Here is a 24485-nt window from a genome sequence, read left to right on the forward strand (position 1 = left end):
GGATGAGAGTGCGAGAGCATTAAGTGTGCGATTAAACTGAGTGTGAGACATAGAGACACGGTATTGTTACTTAATGGAGCTTATTGCCAGTTGAATTCACTGATACTGCTATATTACTAAATTGCACATACAGTAGTTGCTTGGTGCTACAGCATAAACTGTAGTTGAATAATTACATTATAGGCCAGGGGCGGGCAAACTTTTTGGCCTGAGGGCCGCATCTGGTTTTGGAAATTGTATGGAGGGCCGGTTAGGGCAGGCTGTGCCTCCCCAAATAGCCAGGCATGGCCCAGACCCCGCCCCCTATTCCCCTCCTCCCCCCCACTTCTCACCCCCTGACATCCCCCACTGGGACTCCCTCCCCTTACCACACTGCCTGGAGCACCGGTGGCTGGCGGTGCTACAGCCGTGCCGCCCGGCTGGAGCCAGCCACGCCACCACGCAGCACAGAGCACCGGGTCAGGCTGGGCTCTGCAGCTGCGCTGCCCCAGGAGCTCGCAGCCCCCCCGCCCAGAGCATGGCGCCGGCAGCACAGTGAGCTGAGACTGCAGAGAGGGGGGACAGAAGGGGAGGGGCCAGGGGCTAGCCTCCAGAGCCAGGAGCTCAGGGGCCGGGCAGGAGCGTCCCACGGGCCGGATGTGGCCCGCAGGCTGTAGTTTGCCCACCTCTGCTGTAAACGCTTGTTCCTGTTGTTGTATATTTTAATACACAATTTCCTATTGTCATAAAAACATGGAAATGTCATTATTAGAGTGACAGGTTTCAGAGCTTATGCTCAAATAGATTGCTTAGTCTCTAAGGTGCCACTAGTACTCCTTTTCTTATTATTAGAGTGAGTTGTCATAAATGTGTTTATCACTTGACACTGCAGTTAAGAGCACCAAACTCCTTAAAAAGTATGTGTTTTTTATCACCAGCAATGCATCTCTTTGGCCTCAACTGGCAGTTACAACAGACTGAAAATGACACATTTGAGAACGGAAAAGTGAATGCTGATACCTTGCCAACAAACACTGTATCGTTACCTTCTGGTGAAAATGGTGAGACTAACTTTATTCAGTTTCTTTTTTAACATTTCCTTTCCTTGAACTTGTGTTCTACTTACATCACTTCTTTTTCCATCCTCATCTTTTTCCACCATAATCATGTAGTTCTAATGAAATTATAAAGCCATTTAAAAAAACCACAGTATTAAAAAAATATTGTACAGTAGAGGTAAACAATTAAAGTTTTATTCAGATTGTAATGGACCACATCATCTCTCCCACCACATGGATGGAGGGAGTGGGATCCAGCACATCCTGACCTACAGATGTAGAAAGGGGCAGTGCCACCTGTCTGGCAGTTTTCATAGGCTAAACCTCTGGGCTTGTAGAGTTTGGCCTGTGCAGCTAGAGAAGACAGGGAATTTAGATAGGGCTGGATGGAAGAGACGTGGAGATGTCATTGCATCCCATCAGCCCTTTGGATCTCCTTTAGATAAATTAATGTTGACCCTGTCAGTACTAAGTTAGCTGCATTCCTCCTCCAAAGTTTAGAAGCCCTGTTCAGGGGGCCTCTGATTGTAGGAAGGTGGGGATTCTCTGGAACCATGCCTGCTGTTAGAGCCACAATGTCAGGGAGCCGGAGATGACTGGAGGAGCTAGTCCATAGGAATAGGCCTTCCATATACTGGCTCGAGTCTTGGTAGTCTCCATTAGATCTGGATAGTTTCAAGGCCAAAACCCCTCTTTGTTCTGCACTCCTGTACTCCTGCAAACTGTACTCCTGAGCAAATGGAGACAAAACTCTGTGAGGAGGAACTTGCTGATTTCTGAATCCTCTGTGTGGTAATTTCCATGTAAGGGACAGCTTGGGAAGAGTGAATATATTAATGTGTGTGCTGCAAATGGTGTGATGACCTTGCTATCAACTACCTATTTACCTAAAAAAACTACCTTTTTCCCCTCCATATAATTCAAGTTTTATTTTTACTTCTGGCTGAAGTTTAGTAAGTCATATGTGGTACATTCTTCTGTTTCCCCAATGCATTTAGGGTATGTTATTGAGTCTTCTTCAATCAGCTATATCTAAAGTCAATCTACTATATTAATTTTGTTGTGGGAGCTTTTAAAATACAAACCACATAAAGAGATTATATTTTATCAGTCTTTTTTTCATGTTGCCCTTTAAGAGTCTCTAAACCTTGAAAAGTCTGCACACCTTTTGCTAAGAGAGGCTTTAAAATCAATAGTTTTTGAATTAGGGTTGCCAATTTTGGTTGGACATATTCCTGGAGGATTCTTCGCATGACATAATATTTAAAGATTAATCTTTAATTCCTGGAGACTCCCAGCCAATCCTGGAGGGTTGGCAACCCTATTTTGAATGGAAAACTTGATTTAAATGGTGTTTGCCTCATTACCACAAAAAAAAAAATCCATCTTCACAAGGTGCGGCTGATCTCCTCATCACTGAGGAGGAGGAAGTCTTTGCCGGTATTTGCCATCCCAAAACTTTTTCAAGATATCACAACTCCAAATTATAGAAATGACATAGCTCAGTTCCCTCTTTCTGTCATTCTTTAGGCCTATAAAGCCTGTCTTGTAGGGCTCACTGTGCTTCTTTGTTTTCTCTTCTCTTTTTGCCTAGTGTCTTTGATTTGTATTTACGTATCCATTATCTCTATCCTTATATGGATGGCTTCTTACTTGTTACAAGGTATAGAAAGAAGCTATTGTATTGTTAATGAATATATGTGCTGTGGCAGTGGTTTGCTGGGACTAGTCAGTGTTCTTTTTTATATAAAACATTTTTCTCATTGACACTATCGTCATTTTCATTTTTTGGCATATTAAAGACTGAGCACAACTCCTTTCCTTTAGAGATAATAGGGAGTTGCATGAGCTATCAAATTATGACGACTCACATTTTTGTTTCCTCTGGAGATCCCCAAATCCTGTAAATTCAGTATAGGTTTGCTTCATCCACTACTGAAGTGCTACCACCTGTAGATTTGGAAGGCAATAGTCATTCAATAGCATACATCAACACTACATGAAAGAACGACGATACAGTATCCATTTTAAACTGCAAAAGGAATATTAAGTAGGCGGAATATAATTACTGAGTATGGAATTTAGCCAGGGCACCAGGGCTAACATATTCACTCTTGAAAATTGCCATTATATTTAGTGAACAAATGGTCAGTGCCTTAGATTTTCTAATCATCCAGAAAACTAAGTATCCCACAGTACAGCATTCCCTAATGCAGCGGTTCTCAACATGCGGCCCAGTTAGCACACAGCTGTGTGCTAAAGGCCGCCCACGTGCCCGGGTCTGCCAGGTTCCAAGTTTCCCAGCTCAGAGGGGTCCGAGTTGCCTTGCTTCCCAGCTCGAAGGGGTCAGCCCTGCGGGGTCAGGGTCCGGGGCAGCTGCCCAGCTCCGTGAGCTCTGGGGTCTGGGACAGCCATGCGGCAGGGGTCCAGGGCTGGCAGCTGGTCCGCCCTGCCCTGCATGGTGGGAGTCCGGGGTAGCTGGCTGCCCCACGTGGCAGGTTCCAGGGCAGCTGCCCAGCCCCATGAGCTCTAGGGTCTGGGGCAGCTTCTCAGCCCCGCAAGGTCCGTGGCAGCCACTTGGCTCCGGGGTCCAGGTCTGGGGCAGCTGGCGCACCCTGCGTGGCGGGGGTCAGGGCAGCTGCCCAGCCCTGCAAGTTCCGGGGTCCGGGTCTGGGCCAGCCACCAGTTCTGAACCACTGCCCTACTTACATGCTGCAGCTCTGCTTCAGAGGCAAGAGGGCCTCTTACTGAATTTGCAATTCTGCTTCTTATGGCACATGCGTTTTCCTTGGAGGGCTTTTATCTAAACCCTGATCAGTCCTGTTCCTGCTTAGGTCAGGAGGATAGCACAGCCCATAGTGGTGTAACTGCTAACTATTATCTCACCAGTCAAAAGTATAGACGCTGCAAATTAGCAGAGCTTAATCTCTAAAATGCCACTTTCTCACCTCCAAAGTAAGTTCATGTAGAAATCAGATCTAGTTATTAGCCAACAATAAAAACATATTAAATCATCCTTAAATTTTGTCAGACAAGACTGGATTATCTGAACAGTCTTTTCTAAAGCTTTTTCAGGTGACTTTCCTTATATTGCTGATGAAATATAGGCAACATACCACTCACTCCCCCAGGCACAATGTGGTACTGCATTAGGTGGCATAAAAAGGAGGATTCCAAATGACACAGGAGTAGGGTTTTAAATGAACTTGTTTAATTTTATTTAAGGACTTCAAGGTGCATTACAAACAATTCATTGTCCTTCACAAAGACATATGTGAGGAAGGTAGATACTATATTCATTTGACATATAGGTGAAAGAAGGCATAGAGAGGTTGTGTAACACAGTAACTGTCAGAGCTGAGCATGCAAAATAGGAGTCCTAGCTTTAATTGTTTTGCTGTAAGAATTGGGCACGTTCTTTACCATATGCTGGTGGACATAATTTTATATATGTAATAGAAAACTATACAAAGCAAAAATAACTTGAAATTGTTTCTGCTTTCTTGATTATAAAATGAAGAAACTGCATTTTTTTATTTTAGCTCATTTCTCTTAATGTACCATTTTCCCATAGAAATCATATTTAAAGTTGTCTACATCAGGGTACTAGAAAATTTGAAATCAGCTAAAAAATTATATGTGAATTAAAATACATTATAATTACTGTAACTAGCATGCATATCTATTGAACTTGTATTGATATTGTTTACAGTACTTCATGTTAATGAAATATGTAATAGTTTCTTAATTAGATGCTATATTGATTTTTCCAGAAAGGTACATTTGCAAGGACGATTTTGATTTCACTTGGGTGTGATGTCTGTGGAGTTTACCAGCAGTGTTAAGTTATGACGTGGTTATTTGTAGAAGGCTGTACAGTATTATCTCAGACATCTCATAGTAGGTGGTATGAATCCAAGGTTATGCCATGGAACTGGAGGGTGTGCTATTGATTGGTTATAAATCTAACCTTGCTTCCCAGTATTCTAATTAGTGTGCCTATGAAAGACTTGGAGGTATATCATCAATTACACTCCACAACAGTCACTATTAGTCTCTTAATGTTTTGGTTCATTTTATTCTACATTGTGGACATATATTTTAAGCAATTCTTTCCTAGATTAACCAAGGTGTTAGCTATTTGGTAAATATTCTAGTAGTATTTTCCGACTTCATGTAAATTTGGAAAGTAGTCTGACAATACATGTGATTCATTTTTCTTGTGCAAATCTTAGTAGAGCCTACTAAATATTTATTTAGTTGAGATTTTTGTACAACATAATCTTAAGGATTAGAAATAGAGTTTACCAATATTTTTGTTTATAGTATTCTGTTTAAGGTGCCTATATACAGAGAGAGAGAGAGAGAGCTTTATATATATATAGCTGTAGATAATAGGTTGTGGAGAAAAAATAGCTTTTCCTGGGAGAAGTGTTCTTTCTGAATTTTTATTTATTTTGCATTTTTTGTTTTGTTTTGAGGTGGGGAGGGAATTGGGGGAGACTGGAAGAAAAGAATTTGCAGGTATTTTCAGGTGTTTACATATTCTGAATTTCTGTCACTCTGAATTATATAAAAGAACATGATGTATATTTGAAATTTTTTGAAATGAGAAACATTAGGGTATAATTTCCATCTGTAGAAGATGACTTCAATTATTTTAAAACGTTAAAAGGGAAATGATGGGAACATCAAGAATCTTTCTATGCCTATTAAGAAACAATAGGAAATTTAGAGAACAGTATAGAAGCCCCATTCCTGGGAAGGGAAGTGAGTGGAGTCAATAATGATTGAGAGAGGATTTGATTAGTGTGGAGTGAGAGGGATGTGGCTAGCGGTTGCAATCGATTCCTATTTTTTTTTTGGTGGAGTAAATGGAATGGGTGGAGTTATCTGCTAGATGGAACTGGTTTGCTAAAACATGGAAGCTTCAGAAAGGGTGGGCAGGACATCTGATAAAGTGGGTCTGTACAAAGCTGGCTAGCTCATCTTATTATTTCAGTCTTCACAGAAGATAGTTGATATTCTAAATGTAGTCATTGTGAAAGTTGCTGGTCAGTTCTGCAAATAAGTGTTTATTACTTAGTGATTACCAAGCATCAGTGTGTGAATGTATAAGATTCAACGTGCCTAAAGTTGGAGGAAGTGGTAGGAAACAAACAGCTAAATGCGCTGGAGTAGGATGTCAGTGTTGTTGAAAATTGCTAAGTAGAAAGATAGAAAGGGTTCATACATGGCCTGGTTAGTGTAGAAAATATGTATATCTGGATTCTTCAAGATCAGATGTTCCACAGTCTCTTAAAGTTGAAAAACAGAACATCAATTGGTTTGATGATCCTGCAGGTTAAACATTTTCAGTGACATCACCACCACTGAAACATACTGTGTAAGTCCTTGTTCTACACCTTTTGATAGTGCTTCAACATCTGCTTAATTCAGGAGCAATCTCTAGTCATCTTTGACATCCAAAAAATGGCAAGGATTAGTCTGTGATCTCAACTAGCATTTAAAAATGTAATCCAATTATTTATACTCTAAAAGTTTGTAAAGAAAGTTATTTCAGTTTGTTGCATTAAATGATGAATAACTGTGGAAATAAGTCATGCAAGACAGGACAGTCACATTCCGAATGTTGTCAGTTTTTTAAATAGCTGCCTAGACTCATGTTCAGCCAATTTGGCATCAGCCAACCATGTTGTAGTGCATTTACATTGGTTTGGTTGAAACTTTGTAATAGGTTAGGTACTGAAAAAGAAAGTAAGTTGGTAAAAATATATTGCTTTCTGACTGTGTCTACACTACAGTTCTGCTACACATTGCTCCCGTCAAGGATCACCTTGACCAGCTAAGGCTTATTAAAATACAACTTGTCTTGTTTGCTCTAGAGTTTTAAATTATATTAGTTAAAATGAATTAGTTAACATGTTTTTTTAAAAAATATCTTTTCTCCTAATCCAGACAGGGTCATAGAGCCTGAGACAGCTACTTCAGGTTTCACTTAAGGTTGCTATGTGGGTCTTGTCCCCAGTACCAAAATCTGGAGAAGTTGACATCCAGGTCTCAGTCTGTGAATTTAGTAACTGGCAATCAGACAGGGTCTGTGCTTGAAACAGGCTTGATGCATAGGAACTCAACAAAATTGGAAGGTCTGATGCTTAGTATTAGTTAACACTGTTGAAATTCTTCAGCCTCGTGGTTGCATTCCCTAGAGTCTGGCACCGTGAGTGTAAAGGGGTTACCTGCGCTAAGCTACATTGCCTTTGCTAGTGAGTTAATGAGGAGTCCAGACATACAGAGTCTTCAAAGGATTTTCTTCCATACCACTGTTCTTCTCAGAGCTAAGGAAGAGAGAGAAGAAATGGAGTCACATGACTCTTCTTGATACCATGGCCAGTGAGTTGCCATTTCTGCTTTTGCATCCGGTGTCAAGGGCCTCTTTGGTCTCTGGTGTCTCCCATGCTCCTGTACTCAGAGCTTTAGTGTCTACTGCTGAGATGTTGTGTGCCTCAGTATCATCTCCTTAAAGTCCTGTACTGGCTATTTTGACATCAAGTGCTTTGGCTGAAAGTTTATGCACTTCAACATTAGATCCCTCTGTGCTGTGTTTTATCAGTGCCAACAAGGTATGTTGTTATTCAGTTTGTGGACGCTTGCAAGTCAGTCTATGACTTCTCACACCACTTGGTTCTTTAGCCACAGGTCAAGTTCCTCCAGCATCAGCCCTGTCTCCACTCTTTCTGTTGGCTTTGTGAACCTCTACCTTCCTGGTTGGAAACTTCCCCTGTTTCTCCCTTCATGCCTTACCTGTACCAGGCCTTCCCATGGTTGGTCTTGTGAGCCATATCTCATCCTTTCCACAGAAGGGAAGCCAGGAGAGAGGAAATCTCTGAGCAAGATTCACCTCACAGTTTTCCCTGCATAGATCCATGGAAGTGGCAAGCATTCCCCTTCCCCTCTTAGAATAGGCAAGAGCCAAGAAGTACTGGAGGCCAAGACCATATGTGAAGAAGCCCCTTTTTATCATTCCACTGACCATTAGAACCACACTGAAGGGTTTCCTCACAGCTTTCAGAATCCTCTCTGCAGAGCATTCCCATGGTGTGGTGTGGCACACTGGATATTTATGCAACTTTCTTTTCACCTTTCTTGCTCTGTTTGTATACTTGTCAGAAGATTCCCAATACCATGGAGAATCTGCAGAATTAAGGGAGCAGGATATCAGTGCCATGATTGTGGCTGACATTTTTCTTTGTCTTTTAAACGCTTTCTTTGTTGCTAGTAGTAGGAATAGTGATATGCCAAAAGGCCTTAGGAGTTGGCACTGTACAGACACAGAAAAGAATGCGTTCTTATTTTAAATGTTTAAAACTTAAAAGTCATAAAACTTTTGTTTTGTGTGTTTACTATAATTTACCTTTCCTCACTTTATTTTTATATTTCATGTACATCGTTTTGATGTTTGTGAAAAGTGCTTTATTAAGTGTGCGATAAGTAGAGAGCCACATTTGTACAAAGAACACAATAGATATAGAAACAAAAGGCTAGGAACCAGGGACTCCTAAACTCTAATCCTAGTTCTAACAGTAGCATTTTCTGTGACTTTGAGCAAGTCATTCAACCTGTCTGCCTCATGTTAAAAATCACTCTATAATTGTCTACTTCTCAAGGTGCTTTGAAGATTAATTAAGTAATGGGACAACTCCAGTTAACTTCAGTGGGAGTTGAGGGCACTCATCATCCCACAGGATTTGGTGCATGCTTTGGAAAGTGCCCTAAAGAAGAAAAAAGGGCAGGGGTGGGATGGGGTCGGGTTGTGGGAGACTATTTGAACTAAGTTTCCAGGTAAAAACATATCCATAGTTTAGTGTAATATGGGTCAAGGCATGAACCTATCTCTGTAAAGAACTGAACAATATCCCTGTTCTTAACTCTGTGGGGGTTGAATCTGAATTTTTTGGCTGTTTCATCCATAATTTAAACAGGGAAGGGTCTGTTTGTTTGTATTCATTCAACTGAATTGACTTTGTAAAAAATACTTTAGAGAATGTAAATGAATGCTCTATTTAATTTAGTGAAAATTGCACTTATCAATTCTGCTGATTGTTTTTGTTGTTTACATGAGCATCGCTTTGAAAAGCTGTATAATCCATTTTCCCTTAATTTACACTTTATAGTGTGACTGTATGTTTATTAGGACTGATAAACACCATAGTTAATCCTCGTTAAGAAATAACAAGACACGTACTTTGCAAGATAATTATGTTCATAATAATCAAGACTGAGGGATGATCCTAAAACAGTTTCTTTAATAGATATATCTCAGGTAAATCATTGCATTCTGACTTGGAAGGTATTTCTGTGAGATCTTTGTTTTGTTAGTTCCACTTGAATGAATTCCTCAGGATCTGTAATATCCTAAGAAAGATTCTCAAGTAACATTTCATCTGAGGAGTCTAAATGTTTGACAGCTCATTTAAAAGAAGACTGAGAGCAAAAAGTGGGTATTAATGTTTAATCTCTTAATATTTTTTTAACCTTTTAGTAAAATTAGGGGGATTTGCACAAGAAAACAACACTATAGATTCTGGAGAACTTGATATAGGCCGAAGAGCAATACAAGAGGTTCCTCCGGGGATCTTCTGGAGATCACAGCTCTTCATTGATCAGCCACAGTTTCTAAAATTCAATATCTCCCTTCAGAAAGATGCATTGATTGGAGTATATGGCCGAAAAGGCTTACCCCCATCACATACCCAGGTAAGAACTGCTTTCATTAAAAGCAAGATATAGTATTGAAAACTGCCAGTTTGCATCTTTTTAAGAGTTGTGTTTCTCAGGATTGTAGCCTTTCCTTTTTCCTGTTTTTTTTATTTTTACTTTCCACTTTATATATTGATCTTACACTACATGAAAAATATATCATCATTTTAATATAAGTGCCGTTTTAAACGATATTCTGGAATTTAAAATCTGCAGTGTGGGGAAAGCTTTTGCTTTATGATCAAATCTGATAATTGTTTTCAGTGATGATGCCTATCATAAAGAGACATTTAATGCAGTTATCTTCCTGTACTGTGGTCCATGGCCATATGTTTAACTTTTGAATAAACTAGTGTATCATGCTATAGTCGTGCATTTATTTGCTCTCCTGGGTTTGTCTACCAAAAAGCAAAGCTGGCAAAGTTACAAGCAAGTTGAAAAAAATCCTTTTTGACAGAGGTTCTGTTTGTTCTACTAGTGAGTGTCATGCTATTTACATTTTGCTATTTGATTTAAAAAATATAATATATTGAAATATGTGTATATGGGATACAGTGAACTAAGATTGTAAGGATCAATTATTATTAGATATTTTCCTGTCTTAAGACTTCTCCAGAGTATCCCAGAATACAGTTCTACTTCACCCCTCAAGAGATTTCTTACGAGCTATTTCATTGTACATTTGGTTATGCACTTGTGTTCAGTAATAAACATACTACATATTTGCATCTAAAGTTATAGTGAAATGTGCAATTTAAGCATTAGTGTGAATAATTCAATTTAATTAATATTTTTTTCTGGATGGAGTAGTATGCGGGGGGGGGGGGGGAAAGGGCAGTTCCTCTTCACTATATTCAGAGACAATAATTTGGAGTTAACCCTGATTAAAATCTTATTTTACCCCCCAAATGTGAATTTCTTCTATTTCAAACCAATTTCAGTCCAAGTTCTGCTTTCTCATCTGTGGTTGATGGAGGATAGGTCCATCAAATGACTACTAGCCAAGATGGTCATGGATGCAACCCCATGCTCTGGGTGTCCCTAAGTCTCTGACTACCAGATGCTGGGGCTGGACAACAGGGGATCGATCACTTGACAATTGTCCTGTTCTGTTCATTCCCTTTGAAGTGTCTGGCATTGGCCATTGTCGGAAGACAGAATTCTGGGCTAGATCCTCTACCAAAGAGGACCTTTTTTCCAGTTTCTTGAAAATTAACTATTACTGAGTTTGGAGAGCACTGCAACTTCTTGCGATTCTAATGCTGGATAAGAAATTCTGCGTCTGTCATGTCCAGACCTCTGAACAAAGCAGATTAATGGACTTGCATTGAAGATCAGCTATTATGCTTGCATTTGGTTTCAATAAAAAAATCTAACTTCAAAATTCCATTCCTTTTTTTGTTTTTGTTTTATTTTAAAACATAGATTTGACTATTTGTTTGCATATCATTGCATTATTTCAGATTATTGCAGATTTCTTTAATTTTGATTTTTAAAAGAAAGATATCCCTAATTACATTATACTGAACTGTTTACCAGGTATGTGGGGTAGTTGTAGCCATGTCAGTCCCAGGATATTAAAGTAATAAGGTGGGTGAGGTAATATCTTTTATTGGACCACCAGATCTGAAGAAGAGCTCTGTGTGGCTCAAAAACTTGTGTCTCTCACCAACAAAAGCAGGTTCAAAAAAGATATTACCTCATCCACCTTGTCTCTCTATCTACCAGGTACTAATTCACTTTTACCTGTTATTTGGTCATATGTTGAAATACCCTGTTGAAATGAAAGGGGAGAGAGTTAAGGTTTTTGGAGTCAAGTATCAGGGGGTAGCCATGTTAGTCTGTATTCACAAAAACAACAAGGAGTCCGGTGGCACCTTAAAGACTAACGGATTTATTTGAGCCTAAGCTTTTGTGGGTAAAAACCTCTCTTCTTCAGATGGACGCAGATTAGACTTGTTCGGTCAGAAGAATTATTCAACATCAAACCTCCAAGTGAGAATCACCAATTACCAAGCTTTGTTGGTGAAATATGATTGTATTAGTTGGGATCCCAAACCCAAATTTATATATGAGCTTTCACAAGATGACAGGGAAGAATTTAAATCCATCTTCACTGAGGGTCATGTATCATGTATGTCCCTCCAGGCAGCCTTTGATACTTCAGTTACTGCCTGCAGATTGGTGGCAACCTCAGTTGCAAAGAGATCTGCCTCGCTCCACTCTTCAGGGATCCCTAAAAAAGTTAAAATAACAATTGAGGGTCACCTATGCAAAGGATTAACTTATTAATGCAAAAACAGATGGGGCTTTATGTTCTCTAAAGGACTCATGCAACACTGAGATCCCTAAGGGGGTCTAACCTCTGATACCTAAGCATAAGCACTTTAAGCGATAGTCACAAGAGAGGTAATCCTTTTACCCACAGCATAGGCAGCCTGAACAATCTTGAAAGAGACTAACATTGCACAGAAGGAAGGCATCTCGTTTCACATCCATTTCTGCTCATCAACCTCCATCAACATCAAGGCAATAGATTTGACTGCTTGGTCAGGAGCAGAGTGCAAATCCCTTCAGATCTTCAAGTCCTATCCTCTCCATTTGGGAATAATTTATTTCATTTCTGTGGTTCTGGAGCGCCATCACAATGGATTGATGGGTCCTGGAGATATAGAGGTGGGCTATACAATCCAGTTCTGTAGCCACCTCCACCCCACTCACCTTCTCTGTCCCTATTCAGGGACCCCTCTCACAGAGAAGCCTTCATCAAGAGGTGCAGTCACTTCTTATCAGAGCAGTGGAAGTTCTAAATAGCACAGGGAACACAGTGGATTTTATTCTCATTACTTTCTGATTCCCAGAAAGAAAGGCGATTGGTGGCCCATTCTGCACTTTAATTCACAAGCTCAAGTTCAGGGTTGTGACTCCAGCTCCTATAATACCATCCCTACACTGGAACAATTGGTACATAACTCTTGACCTTCAGGACACACATTTTCTTATTGCAGTTCACCCACCTTACAGAAGATATCTGACGTTTCAAGTGGGCAATTGCCACTACCAGTACAGTGTGTTACCAATCAACCTGTTGACAGCACCCAGGATTTTCACAAAATGCCTAGCAGTAATAGCAGCTTACCTCAAAAAGCTAGGAATCCAAGTTTTCCCATACCTAGATGACTGGCTCATTCATGGGAAATTGCGCAAGCAAGTAACAGATTGCATTCAGCAGACTCTGCATTTATATGCCCTTTCAGGCCTGAAAGTAAATGAAGAGAAGTAATACTGACTCCAACACAAAAAATAGAATCCATTGGAACCATTCTTGACTCCACAACAACAATGGCTTATCTACCACTAGAGAGATTCCAAGCCATACTAAACCTACAAACCCACCTGCGAACTCAGCCCAGGACATCAATGAGAACTTGTCTCAGATATGTGGCCTCCTGCACCTTCCTAACTCAGCATGCCAGATTTCACTTTCATTGCATTCAGGAGTGGCTGAAGTCTGCATATCAGTCAAGCAAACATCAACTGAACATGCTAGTATACAGGACACCACAAGTCCTGTCCTCATTAAATTGGCAGCTGGACCCACTAAAAATCTGCAAAGGAGTACCATTCTCTCTTTCGCTACCTACAAAGGTGTTGGTGACATATGCCTCCACATTAGGACAGGGGGCCCATTTAATTTGTGCCCTCCAAACACAAAATATATGGATTCCTCAGGAAGTAAGACTCCACATAAATATCCTGGAGCTAAGAGCCATTTGTTCAGCATGCTCAGTTTTTCGGTCCTAAAAGGACTAACATACAAATCATGACAGACAATATTATAGGCATGCTTTATCTTTGGGAATTTTGTATTCATCATGAAATTATTCCGAGGGTGGTTCATTTGCTAGGGATGCACAGACCATGCTAGCAGATCGCCTCAGCAGACAATTTTCAAGTAACCATGAGCGGTCCATAAATGATGACATAATTCAAGACATATTACTCAGGGGGAAGGAAGGTGCGGGAGTCATCCCACCATACCTCTTTGCCACCAGAGAGAAAAGAGGAAGTGTGGACACTTTTGTTCCAGAGGGAGTCCCTGGTCGTCAAGCTTGTTGTACACACACGCTCCCCCACCACTAGTCCATTAATCCACATGTTCTCAGAAAGTGCTCAGGCAGGTCTCAGCCAGAATGATCATGGTTGCTCCTACCTGACCAAGGCAATTCTGCTACTTAGACTTAAATAATCTCTGATACACTTACCTCTCCAACGAGACCTGATATTGCAGAGATGAAGATGCAGTCAAGTGCTTGATCCCAGCTCATGCTCCCAGCACCTCAAAGCATAGATGCTGGCTGACTGACTTCAACAGGAAGTACAAAATATCCTGATCCATGGTTGAAAAGCCTAATGGACACATGCTGCTAAATGGAAGAGATTGAGTATCTGTTCACAGCAGTACTTCTCACCATCTCAATTCCAGACGTACTGGACCATCTCCTGACTTTAAAGAACTTTGGACTATCTGTATGCTCATTGAGGGTTCATCTATCTAGCAGCCATCTCAGCTCTTTGCCATCCAATACATTCTACATTCTGATGCCCCACAATGGCCAGACTCTTAAAAAGTGTAATGGAACTTCTCCTCTGTGGGATCTAAATATTGTCCTCACAGGGTTAATTAATCCAGCTCTTGAACCCCTTAGGTGGATGTACCCTGTTTCATCTTTCCATTAAAACAGTCATGTTGGTAGCAATAATATCAACCAGAATAGTAGGGGAGATATAATTCTTCTTGGCAGGGCCCCTGTATATAGTTTTCATAAGGACAGGGTGTCATTGAGAGGTTACCCAAAATGTTTACCAAAAATAGTCTCTGGCTTTCATTTAAATCAGGGTATGCAAATTCCTTTATTTTTTTCCAAAATCACATTCAAGTAAGGGGGAGGCAAAGCTTCACATCCTAGATGTCTTTGGAGTACTGTCTTTTTGTACAGACAGAACTAAGCTATTTAGTGAATCCTCCATGTTATTCATAGCCTGTGGAGACAGTGTTAAAGGACAGGCCATTTCAATGCTGAGACTCTTTTGGTCTGTATCAAACTTTGTTATGAATTAGCTAATGTAATTCCACCTATAAGAATCACATTTCATTCTATGAGGGCATAAGCAACCTCTATTGCTTCCTTGAGAAATATTCCCATTCTGTATATTTGCAGGAAAGCTATGTGGCCTTCAGTACATACGTTTACCTAGCACTACTCTATCATGCTAATTTTGGCAGGGCTGTCCTACAATAACTATTCAGCTACACTCTTAGCACCCGTCTCCTACAATCTAGATCACTGCTTGTGAGTCACTAAGAGTGGAATATATGTATGAGCAAGTACTAGAAGAAGAAGAAATGGTTACTTATCCTGCAGTTGATTCTTCAAGCTATGTTGTCCATATATTTATTCCGTGACCATCACATCCCTCCCCCACCCCAATACCTACTACTAACATCAAGATTCTGTATGGCAAAAGGACTGAAGCGTGGTTGGGGCTGCCCCGCCCATTATGCCCTTTGTTGGAGGTTCGAGAACACTGTTGGCCAAAACAATCCAGACTAAAGTGCAATGAGTGCACATGCACCAACAGTGGAATAAATATGGGCAACACCAGTGGCAGAGTCCTAAAAAAAAAAAAAAACGTGCTGTAATACACTTCTGATACTTTGTACTATCACTCAGAAGCAATCATCAGTGATAGTACTCTAAGTATCAGAATGCTCATTCTGGCTCCCAAAAAAGTACCATAACTGCATTCAAGACCATTCTGGCATGATTCAACACCTGGACAACACACTGCAAAGAACCACAGTTTCTGAGGGTAAATAACTGTTACTTATGTGACATAGTATCTAACAAATATTTCAATATAACATAATTAGGAACAGTGGTTTTTCAGGTAGTGTTTCTTTTTTTTACTTTAGGCACCCAAGTTTCAGAATGATGGCCTCAGTGCTTACTAATATGTGTGTGTGATTTATATCCCTAGATTTATAGTTCTCTGTTTCTGGGGAATTATAAATAAGTCAACCAGAAATAATTGATAGTAGCTGTCCATTCAAATCCAATCAATGCTAGTCTGAAAGTCTTTGTGACACTTTCTAAAAATGTCAGTTTCATTGCAACCAGAGAATCGATATGTTTTTATTTAAGGAGACTTTAAGAATAACAAAGGACTTTGGTGGCTTAAAGCAAAACTGAATGTAGAGGGGTAGGCAGATCATCCCATTTATACTCAATAAAGCTAATTAATTTATCCCCATAGGATAAGAACAAAATGAAAGTGTTTTTAGCACGTAAAGGTCATTGTTTTTCCAGTCTATGCCCTTTCACAACCCCACTCCTAAATTTACGAAGCAGTCTTCATAGGATTTAAGCCACATTACTCCTATTTGCTGCAGGTGGAATGAATGGTGACATCCATATACATGGCTTTTAAAAACTCAACGTCAGAAATACTATCCATATAATAACATAAATCTTTATTATGTTATAGTTCTAAAATGATTAATTATGCTATGCCTGTCAGCTCTCGGTATACTCTTTGTGGTCAATTAAGTAGTACAATCTCTAATTCCCAGATCAAAAATGTGTTCTCAACTGAGATTGTCCTACAACAAGAAGCGTCCTTCTGAAGTAATTTGAAAAACATCTCATATTGTCCATAAATAACCAGCTAAAACTCAGAATGGAGATCTTTTTCTTTCTTCTGTCAGTGATATTAGGTATTGTGATCAGATAGAAGGGTTTGTGAGTACTTGAGGGGGAAAAGAGACAGTTTTCATATCTTTCATGAATTAAGATAAGTATTTAATTCTCTGACAAATGAGAACATTGAATGGTTTTAAATTAGCAGAGTTTTTCCAAAATAGTTGCATTAGTTTTCATGTGGGATTGCTTGAACATTCAAGGTGACAACATATCAAGGTACTAGCTTCTGCCCATACTAATAATGTTAAGTTCTACTATGGTTGTTGAGACATAGCTGAAAGGAAATTGGCTCAGGTATTGGTAAAGGCATATGATCTATGCGTTTCTTCTACATTTTGAATGGTGTTGGGATAATAATTCAGATTTATTGCAGAGCAACATTCTAAAATATCATGTGTTTTTAACAACCAAGGAGAGTTTCAGGAGAAGAGGATTCCAGTGCTTAGATCCTGTCCAGAGATTAAGACTATCCTGTTTTATGCTATGCAGGGAGCTGTTTCTGAAGGTCATAAGTCAGTACATAAAACCACTGATTCTCCAGTCACAATAACTGGCTTTATCACAACTTACGTGAATCAATGGTTTCATACACTGGCCTTTACCTAAATAGACATTGAATGAAATACCATTTGAGTGATATCTCAAATATGTAGGAAGATTGAAGGTTTGTATATAGTAGTTCACCTCACACAGTAGACACGTCAGAGAAAAAACGAAACGGACTGAATGTGGAAACCAAGTAACTCTTTATTATAGGAAACTGATCCTTAAAGTTAATAGGTGGTAACTGTTTGTTATATGATATAATATTTCATGCAGAAAAGAAATCTTTAGCAATATAGGGCCAGATCCTCAGGTAGTATAAACTTTTAGTGTAGGTCCATTGACTAGATGGAGCTATACCAGTTTACACCAGGTGAAGATCTTGCCCAGGGTTTCTCCTCTGAATGTGCAGAATTGATCAAACAGCTGCCATTAGTGTTAACAGGCGTTTGTGGATAGAGTCTTATATGTGGATTTCAGATGATAAATCTCTTTGTCGCCAGTGTTTGTGGCAACTCAGATGTTATAGTCCTCCCCGCCCTCATGTAGTTGTTGCTATTAATAAAACGAAGTATAAAATTTTGTGATAGCTTTTGAAGAGAGTTTTAATCTGAACTACAGTATTTTCTGTCACTGCCTTGTGCATTTTTAACCTGTTATACTTTGCATTTGGTATTTGGTTTACTTTGTACAAAAGAAACGTAAAGCCATATTTTCTGCTGTAGTATCTCTTTTGAAGTCAGTGGAATTACACCAACAGAGAACTTACCTTGGATTGTGAAACAAAAGAAGAAGCAAATGGTAATGGATTGGGGTAGGATATTCTTATTAGTTAATTTACTTGGCACAGTCTGTATGGAATCAGTCTTTCACCTACAGATGGCCAGCTCACATCTGCAAATTGTGACTGCAAACTAACCTCGTCTGACTTTTGTTCTGCAAATTAATGTTAAATGAATGGTAGTCAGGTGTCAATATCACAAGAAAGCATCACCATGACTATTGGCATTACTTGGCATTCTCCTTAGAAATCTCAGCAAGAGGGGTGGAAAGAACGGACAAAAACAGAAGGCTTGTCTACATGGCTCTGCAGTTTGGACTATGGGTGTGGTGAGACCTGTAGCACACACTATAGCATGTTGCGCTGTATCTCCCCCATGTGGATGCTGCAGTTGTAAACTAAAAGGTACTTCATTCGCATTAACATAGTCCTTTAGTTCAGGGGTTCTCAAACTGGGAGTCGGGACCCCTCAGGGGGTCACGAGATTATTACATGGTGGGTCCTGAGCTGTCAGCCTCCACCGCAAACCCCGCTCTGTGTCCAGCATTTATAATAGTGTTAAATATAAAAAAATTGTTTTTAATTTATAAGTGGGGGGGTCACACTCAGAGGCTTGCTGTGTGAAAGGGGTACCAGAACAAAAGTTTGAGAACCACTGCTTTACTTCATGCTAGCAAGTGTCCACACAGGGGAGTTACAACACCACATGCTAGTGCATGCTGCAGTTCACACACCCATAGTTCAGTTGTGGGGCCATGTAGACATAGCCTGAGATTTTATCTCTTCTGTTCTAGAAGGGATCTCTGCAGGTCAAGCTGAAAACATATTACATGATATTGTGGGGAAACTTGCACTGCCACTCTGCATCCGATGAAGTGAGCTGTAGCTCACGAAAGCTTATGCTCAAATAAATTTGTTAGTCTCTAAGGTGCCACAAGTACTCCTTTTCTTTTTGCAAATACAGACTAACACGGCTGTTACTCTGAAACTCTCTATACTATTTGTTCTGTGCAGAAATATGGAACTGCTGTCTCTGGGGCTGACACATTTCATAACTGCTAAATTATAGAAAAAATTATGAAAATGGTAACTAAAAAGAGCAGTAAGTGGATAATAAACCCTTTGCACATTTCTCCCTTGTAGTATGACTTTGTGGAACTCCTTGATGGTAGCAGGTTGATCGCAAGAGAACAGCGCAACCTGCTTGAGTCAGAGAGAGCAGGCCGACAGACAAGGTCTATCAGTCTCCATGAGGCAGGTTTTATCCAGTATTTGGATTCTGGAATCTGGCATCTGGCTTTTTATAATGATGGGAAAAATGCAGAGCAGGTGTCTTTTAATACCATTGTTATAGGTAAGCACAATCTTCCAAGTTTTCACCAAAAGCTGTAATCTAAGCATTCTGTTAAAAATAGAGATGAGTTTTCTGAGTTAAATACTCTGGGTTGTTTTCACCAATGTTGAATTTATTATGTTTTTTTCATGACTCAACAAAAGATATAGAAAATGTATTTTAATTGTTTAGTAACTGAAGTATGAAAGCCTCCCATGATGTATAGTTCACAAAGGAAGATGCTTTTTCAAATGTTCATTAAGCAGCATTAGGCTTTATTATGAGCATAAAGTAACTATCATTCTACCGTTTAAATCTTGAGCTTCTTGTTATAACATAATGTAATAGGATACCACAAGCATTAATTACAGGAAATTAACCACTAGTTACTTTCTTACAATCACTAAACAAAGCGACATACATGCTTCTGCAAGTACCTTCATTTGCTATCAGTCACTAGTGGTTTAGCATTAGATGATAGACACCTTCTGTTCTAGTTTAGTACTATGGTGGGAATCTGTATGAATTATTTTTCGTACTCTTTCTTTCAGAGTCTGTAGTGGAATGCCCCCGAAATTGCCATGGAAACGGAGAGTGTGTTTCTGGATCATGCCATTGTTTTCCTGGATTTCTGGGCCCTGATTGTTCAAGAGGTATCTGAACCGAAATTCTTTCTTAAGTTAAAATAAATAAACTGCAGAAAGACAAGTCATTACTAATCTATCAAGGAAAAGAAACTGGCATGCAACTTGTTTCATACATGCTCCTCTTTTTTTCTCAAAGTTTGATTGAAAAGGGTTTTGTTAATTTTTCTGTCGTGTTTTATTTCACAGCAGCCTGCCCAGTATTGTGTAGTGGCAACGGGCAGTATTCCAAAGGGCGCTGTCTCTGTTTCAGCGGTTGGAAGGGTACAGAGTGTGATGTGCCTACCACCCAGTGTATTGATCCTCAGTGTGGGGGCCGTGGGATTTGTATCATGGGCTCTTGTGCCTGCAACTCTGGGTACAAAGGAGAAAACTGTGAAGAAGGTAAATACGTAAATATTTACCCAAGCATCTACAGTAATGTTTCTAAAATGTCAGGTTACAACACAGTGGGTCAGATTTTTCAGCTGGTGTAAGTCAACATAGCACGATTGCTTTCACTGGAGCCATGTCAATTTGCATCAGCTGAAAATCTGGCCCAGTAAAGCCATGTGCTGGCAAATTGTTTACCTTACATTAAACATACTAAAATATCCTGTTTACTAGATATTTTGCTTTCAGCAAGTTTTGTCTAATAATTTCAGCATATTAAAAATAGATTTACTTTGTTTGTCTGACATCGGCTAAGAGGGAAGCACAAGAAAAGATGACTGTTAGAACACAGAAAGACATAGTGATTTTTCACATTGTAGAAGAAATTGTTACTCTGTTGCATACAGTCTTTCCCACCAACATTTTTATAAAGACTTACAGTTGAAAATGCTGATTCAAATGCATCACAGTGAAAAATTTTGCATCTTTTTTTGTATTCTAGAGATGTACATGTATTCATTCTGGTATGCTGTAAAGTGGAGTTCATTTTCTATTTATTTTTTTTAGGAGGAAAAAGCACCATTTCCCTTCCTCAATCAAATTGATTTTATTGATCTCCACATACAAAGTAATGCAATTAAGTCTCTGGAATTAAATTTTCAGACCATTGACCCTACAAGTGTAAAGTTTTATTGAGTCAAATTGCTAAATTAAATCTCGTCATCTAAAGCACATTAAAGTGAATTAAGAAGGATAGAGAATACCCAACTCATTTATTTCTCAAACAGGTTGAGGGTCCTATATAGCTGTCAGAACTCAGTAGTAGAGGATTAGGTCAGTTGATACTGCTTGTTATAGAGAATCCAAGATTTTGTTACTCTGTGATTAGGAGAACAGAGAGAAATAGCCTGAAAAGCCAAGTGAATCTTGGTGTAATTCAGGAAAATTACAAATCCTTGCAAGAGTCTCAGTTACACCAGTGACTTCGAGGTTTATGTCTGTTATCCCCAGGATGTCATTAAACCAGTTACACACATGAACGTGGATCCTTACAATTACTTTTGATGTTCTAATGTACTACAAAGAAAATTACCAATATGCTAGCAAAAATGGATTAGAAGTTGCACTCTATTAGTTATATATTGATTTTTATTTATTTATTTGGTCAGATAGTGCTTGTTATCTTGTGATTAAAGCAGGTGGGCTAGGGGCCACCTCAGGACTCGTGAGTTCTACTCTCTATTCTCCCACTGACTCATTACGTAACATTGTGATTCGCCTCATCGCCTCGTATCTCAGTTTACTGTTTGTTGTTAAATGAGTGTAGTACTGTTTACCTCACAGGCATTTTTTAATTAATTCAGAAAGTACTTAAAATCCTTGGATGATAATTGCTGCTATTGTAATTGTTAATAACAACATAGTAAAGATTATCTTTTTCTTTCCAGCTGATTGCTTAGACCCAGCCTGTTCCAGTCATGGTGTGTGTATCCATGGAGAGTGCCACTGTAATCCAGGATGGGGTGGTAGCAACTGTGAAATACTGAAGACAATGTGTCCAGACCAGTGCTCTGGTCATGGGACGTACCTTCAAGAAAGTGGTACCTGCACTTGTGATCCTAATTGGACAGGTGCAGATTGCTCAAATGGTAAGAATTAAAAACATTCCCTATGTGTAAAACTCTAAAATATTTTAAATTAATGCATAATCTTGCATTATTGTGTAAGAACCTGATCCAACTGCCATTGACCCTGTCTTTCTGTTGACTGCAGTGGGAGCAGGATTAGGCCATAAATCATGAGTGAAACATTCAGAACAAATGACCATTTGTACATATTTGAAAATCAAACAGTTTCTTCACTCAGATACTAATTGAAGGCATGTTTTGCTGGTGGTTCACAGAAAAGAACAAAATGTTATATGTACCTTCTACATTTAAGATCTGTACTGAAATATTCATCTACATATTTAGAACTGTGTTAATGACGCATCCAGAAATATTTCCATTTGAAAAATCTATTTTTAGCTGCTTGGATGGGCCAGTCCTGTAGTCCTTGTTCAGGCAAAACTCCAACTGAAGTTAATGGAAATTTTGCCTGAATAAGGACTGCGTGATTGGGCCAACAGATCTAGCAGGTAAGGCTTTCTTTCAGGCCAAAACTTGGCACATTTAAGGCCGGTTGCTGGTCTTAGATACATTGGTATAAATTTGGATTAAAATATGGAATTACTATAATTTAGATCAGAATCTGAATTTTAGTCTCAGTCTGAGAGCAACCTTTTTGTGCCAAATTTTGGAAAAAATTACTCCTTTTGTAGCCACATATTTAAAATCTAGATAATTTCTAACTGTCAGATGTGTTTTGTCAAAAAAAGCAAATAATTTGATAATAATCTAACAAAGTAGACGATGCTCTAAATGACGCCTGGACACGTGGCCTGCTTGAGGGGTGGTGGTTTTATATCAAGTTATGAATGATATTTAACCAGTTCTCTGTGAATAACTGCCATTTTGAAATGCCCTTTGTGTCTGTCTATGATATTGATCAACAGTCCTTGAAAGTCATTGGTAGCTCAGGTATCAGATATAGGTATGGATTTTCAAGGGAAGGCAACAGAGTGAGAAAACTGTAGAAGAGGAGTATTTTCCCATATTTAACGTTCCATATATACTTTCAGATTTAGGCATTTACTTTGTGTATGCATATGTATTATCAGATACTAAAGTAGTATTTGTACTTCCAGAGAAAAGGTGTTGTCCTCTACTATTCTGCTAATTTTGTTTTTGAATGTCTGCTGAGCACAGAAAGCTTTCTGAGCTTATCTGGTATGGCATCCAGGTGCTTAGGTTCTTATAAAAATGACTGTTTGTGGAAAGTCTGCTATATGGTTCAAAGAAAATATGGATTGTGCACAACTTCTGATGGTATCCATCTTTACACACTACACGTTATTTTTGGTCATTCACTGTCTGTGCTCATCTTTCGAAAAGTAGTTGATAGCTGAAATGTAGACAAGTGATCTGTTTCCTGTATATTCAGATATTTCAGTTACTTCAGATTTATGACATAGAAAATAGTTTGTGCAATAAAATGTAAAGGACCCCTACTGAAGTTGTACAAAATGACCTTCAGATATTTAAAGTCAATAAATAAGTAAATCTTACTCATAAAGAAATATTTTGTAAAGCTGCAAAAGGGAGAAGAATGAGTTATATCCATCAGAAAGCTTACAGGGTTGAAATCAACAGAGCTTTCCTCTATCTTCATCAGCAGTTTGTCCATTAATTAGCCCTTCAATTCCACTTCAATTAAATTAACTCTAATTAATAAGTTAATTACAAAGATTGACACACCTTGCTCAAAGCTAGTGTGCTCAAAGCTGATAAACACCTTCACCCTAATGAAAAATTGATTAGATTGAAGAAAAAAGGGGGAACCTCTGAAATAAACTTCTGCCTCTCCTGCAGCTGGGTTGATGTTCTGTAACTCTGAAGTTAATCAGATCATCTCAGATCTTTTAATCAAAAATTTAATTCAAAGTAGATAGAAAATGTTGTGTGGGAAAAACAGCAGAGCTCTCTTGCCCAGTAAACATTCTGCACTATTGCTCATAAGAAGTGCCATCAAAACTTGATGCTGTGTTGAATGTTTTATAGCACTTTGAGGCAGAGAATTATAATCTATTGGGGGGAAAATACTACTGAATGAAAAACTGGAAACAAAGCCCATATGTAAAACCTTTCAGCCTCTTTTATGAGCTCTCTTTTTATTGCAGTCAAAAATAATTTTAGTTCTTTCTTATTAGGGTGGTTTGCTGTCTTTTACAAGGAAACCCAAACTAAATATAACATTCTTATGAACCAGCATATGATTGTAGCGAACTGTATTCTAAGAGACTAAAAAACATCCCTCAGGCTTTTTTTTCTGTACTCATATTCACACAAATTAAGTTTTCCAAAGACTGACTGAATAAAGAAAAAGGATAAATGCAAACTATAACAACCTGAATTATTATCTTGTATTAGTTTTGAGATGTAAGATATATTGTTTGGCCTATGAATAACTTAGACCTTAATGTTCTTTTCAATTATTCTACTAGTTATAAAACCCTGTTAGTGTAGGTGACAAGTTGAATACTTTTGTTGATTTATTTTTAATAGTCTTTCTGTTTTTAAACCAGACTGCCTAAAGCTGTCATTGCTATAAATTTACAGAAAGTTTTAAAAAATCTTATATTTAACAGACATG

At 38.9% G+C, this 24485-nt stretch overlaps 1 protein-coding gene across 25 annotated transcripts in view; it reads left to right on the top strand.

Moving 5' to 3' along the window:
* TENM3 (teneurin transmembrane protein 3) overlaps positions 1-24485 on the top strand; it is a 1226612-nt gene that overhangs the window by 1089757 nt on the left and 112370 nt on the right. For all 25 annotated transcript variants that reach the window (XM_074951193.1, XM_074951194.1, XM_074951199.1 and 22 more), the window contains 6 exons: positions 918-1040; positions 9580-9794; positions 19029-19239; positions 19770-19871; positions 20052-20246; positions 21683-21883. In XM_074951193.1, the coding sequence (XP_074807294.1) occupies positions 918-1040; positions 9580-9794; positions 19029-19239; positions 19770-19871; positions 20052-20246; positions 21683-21883 (1047 nt within the window). The remainder of the gene's footprint in view (positions 1-917; positions 1041-9579; positions 9795-19028; positions 19240-19769; positions 19872-20051; positions 20247-21682; positions 21884-24485) is intronic.

Source organism: Natator depressus, chromosome 4 (assembly GCF_965152275.1).
Source record: "Natator depressus isolate rNatDep1 chromosome 4, rNatDep2.hap1, whole genome shotgun sequence".
Lineage (NCBI taxonomy): Eukaryota > Metazoa > Chordata > Testudines > Cheloniidae > Natator > Natator depressus.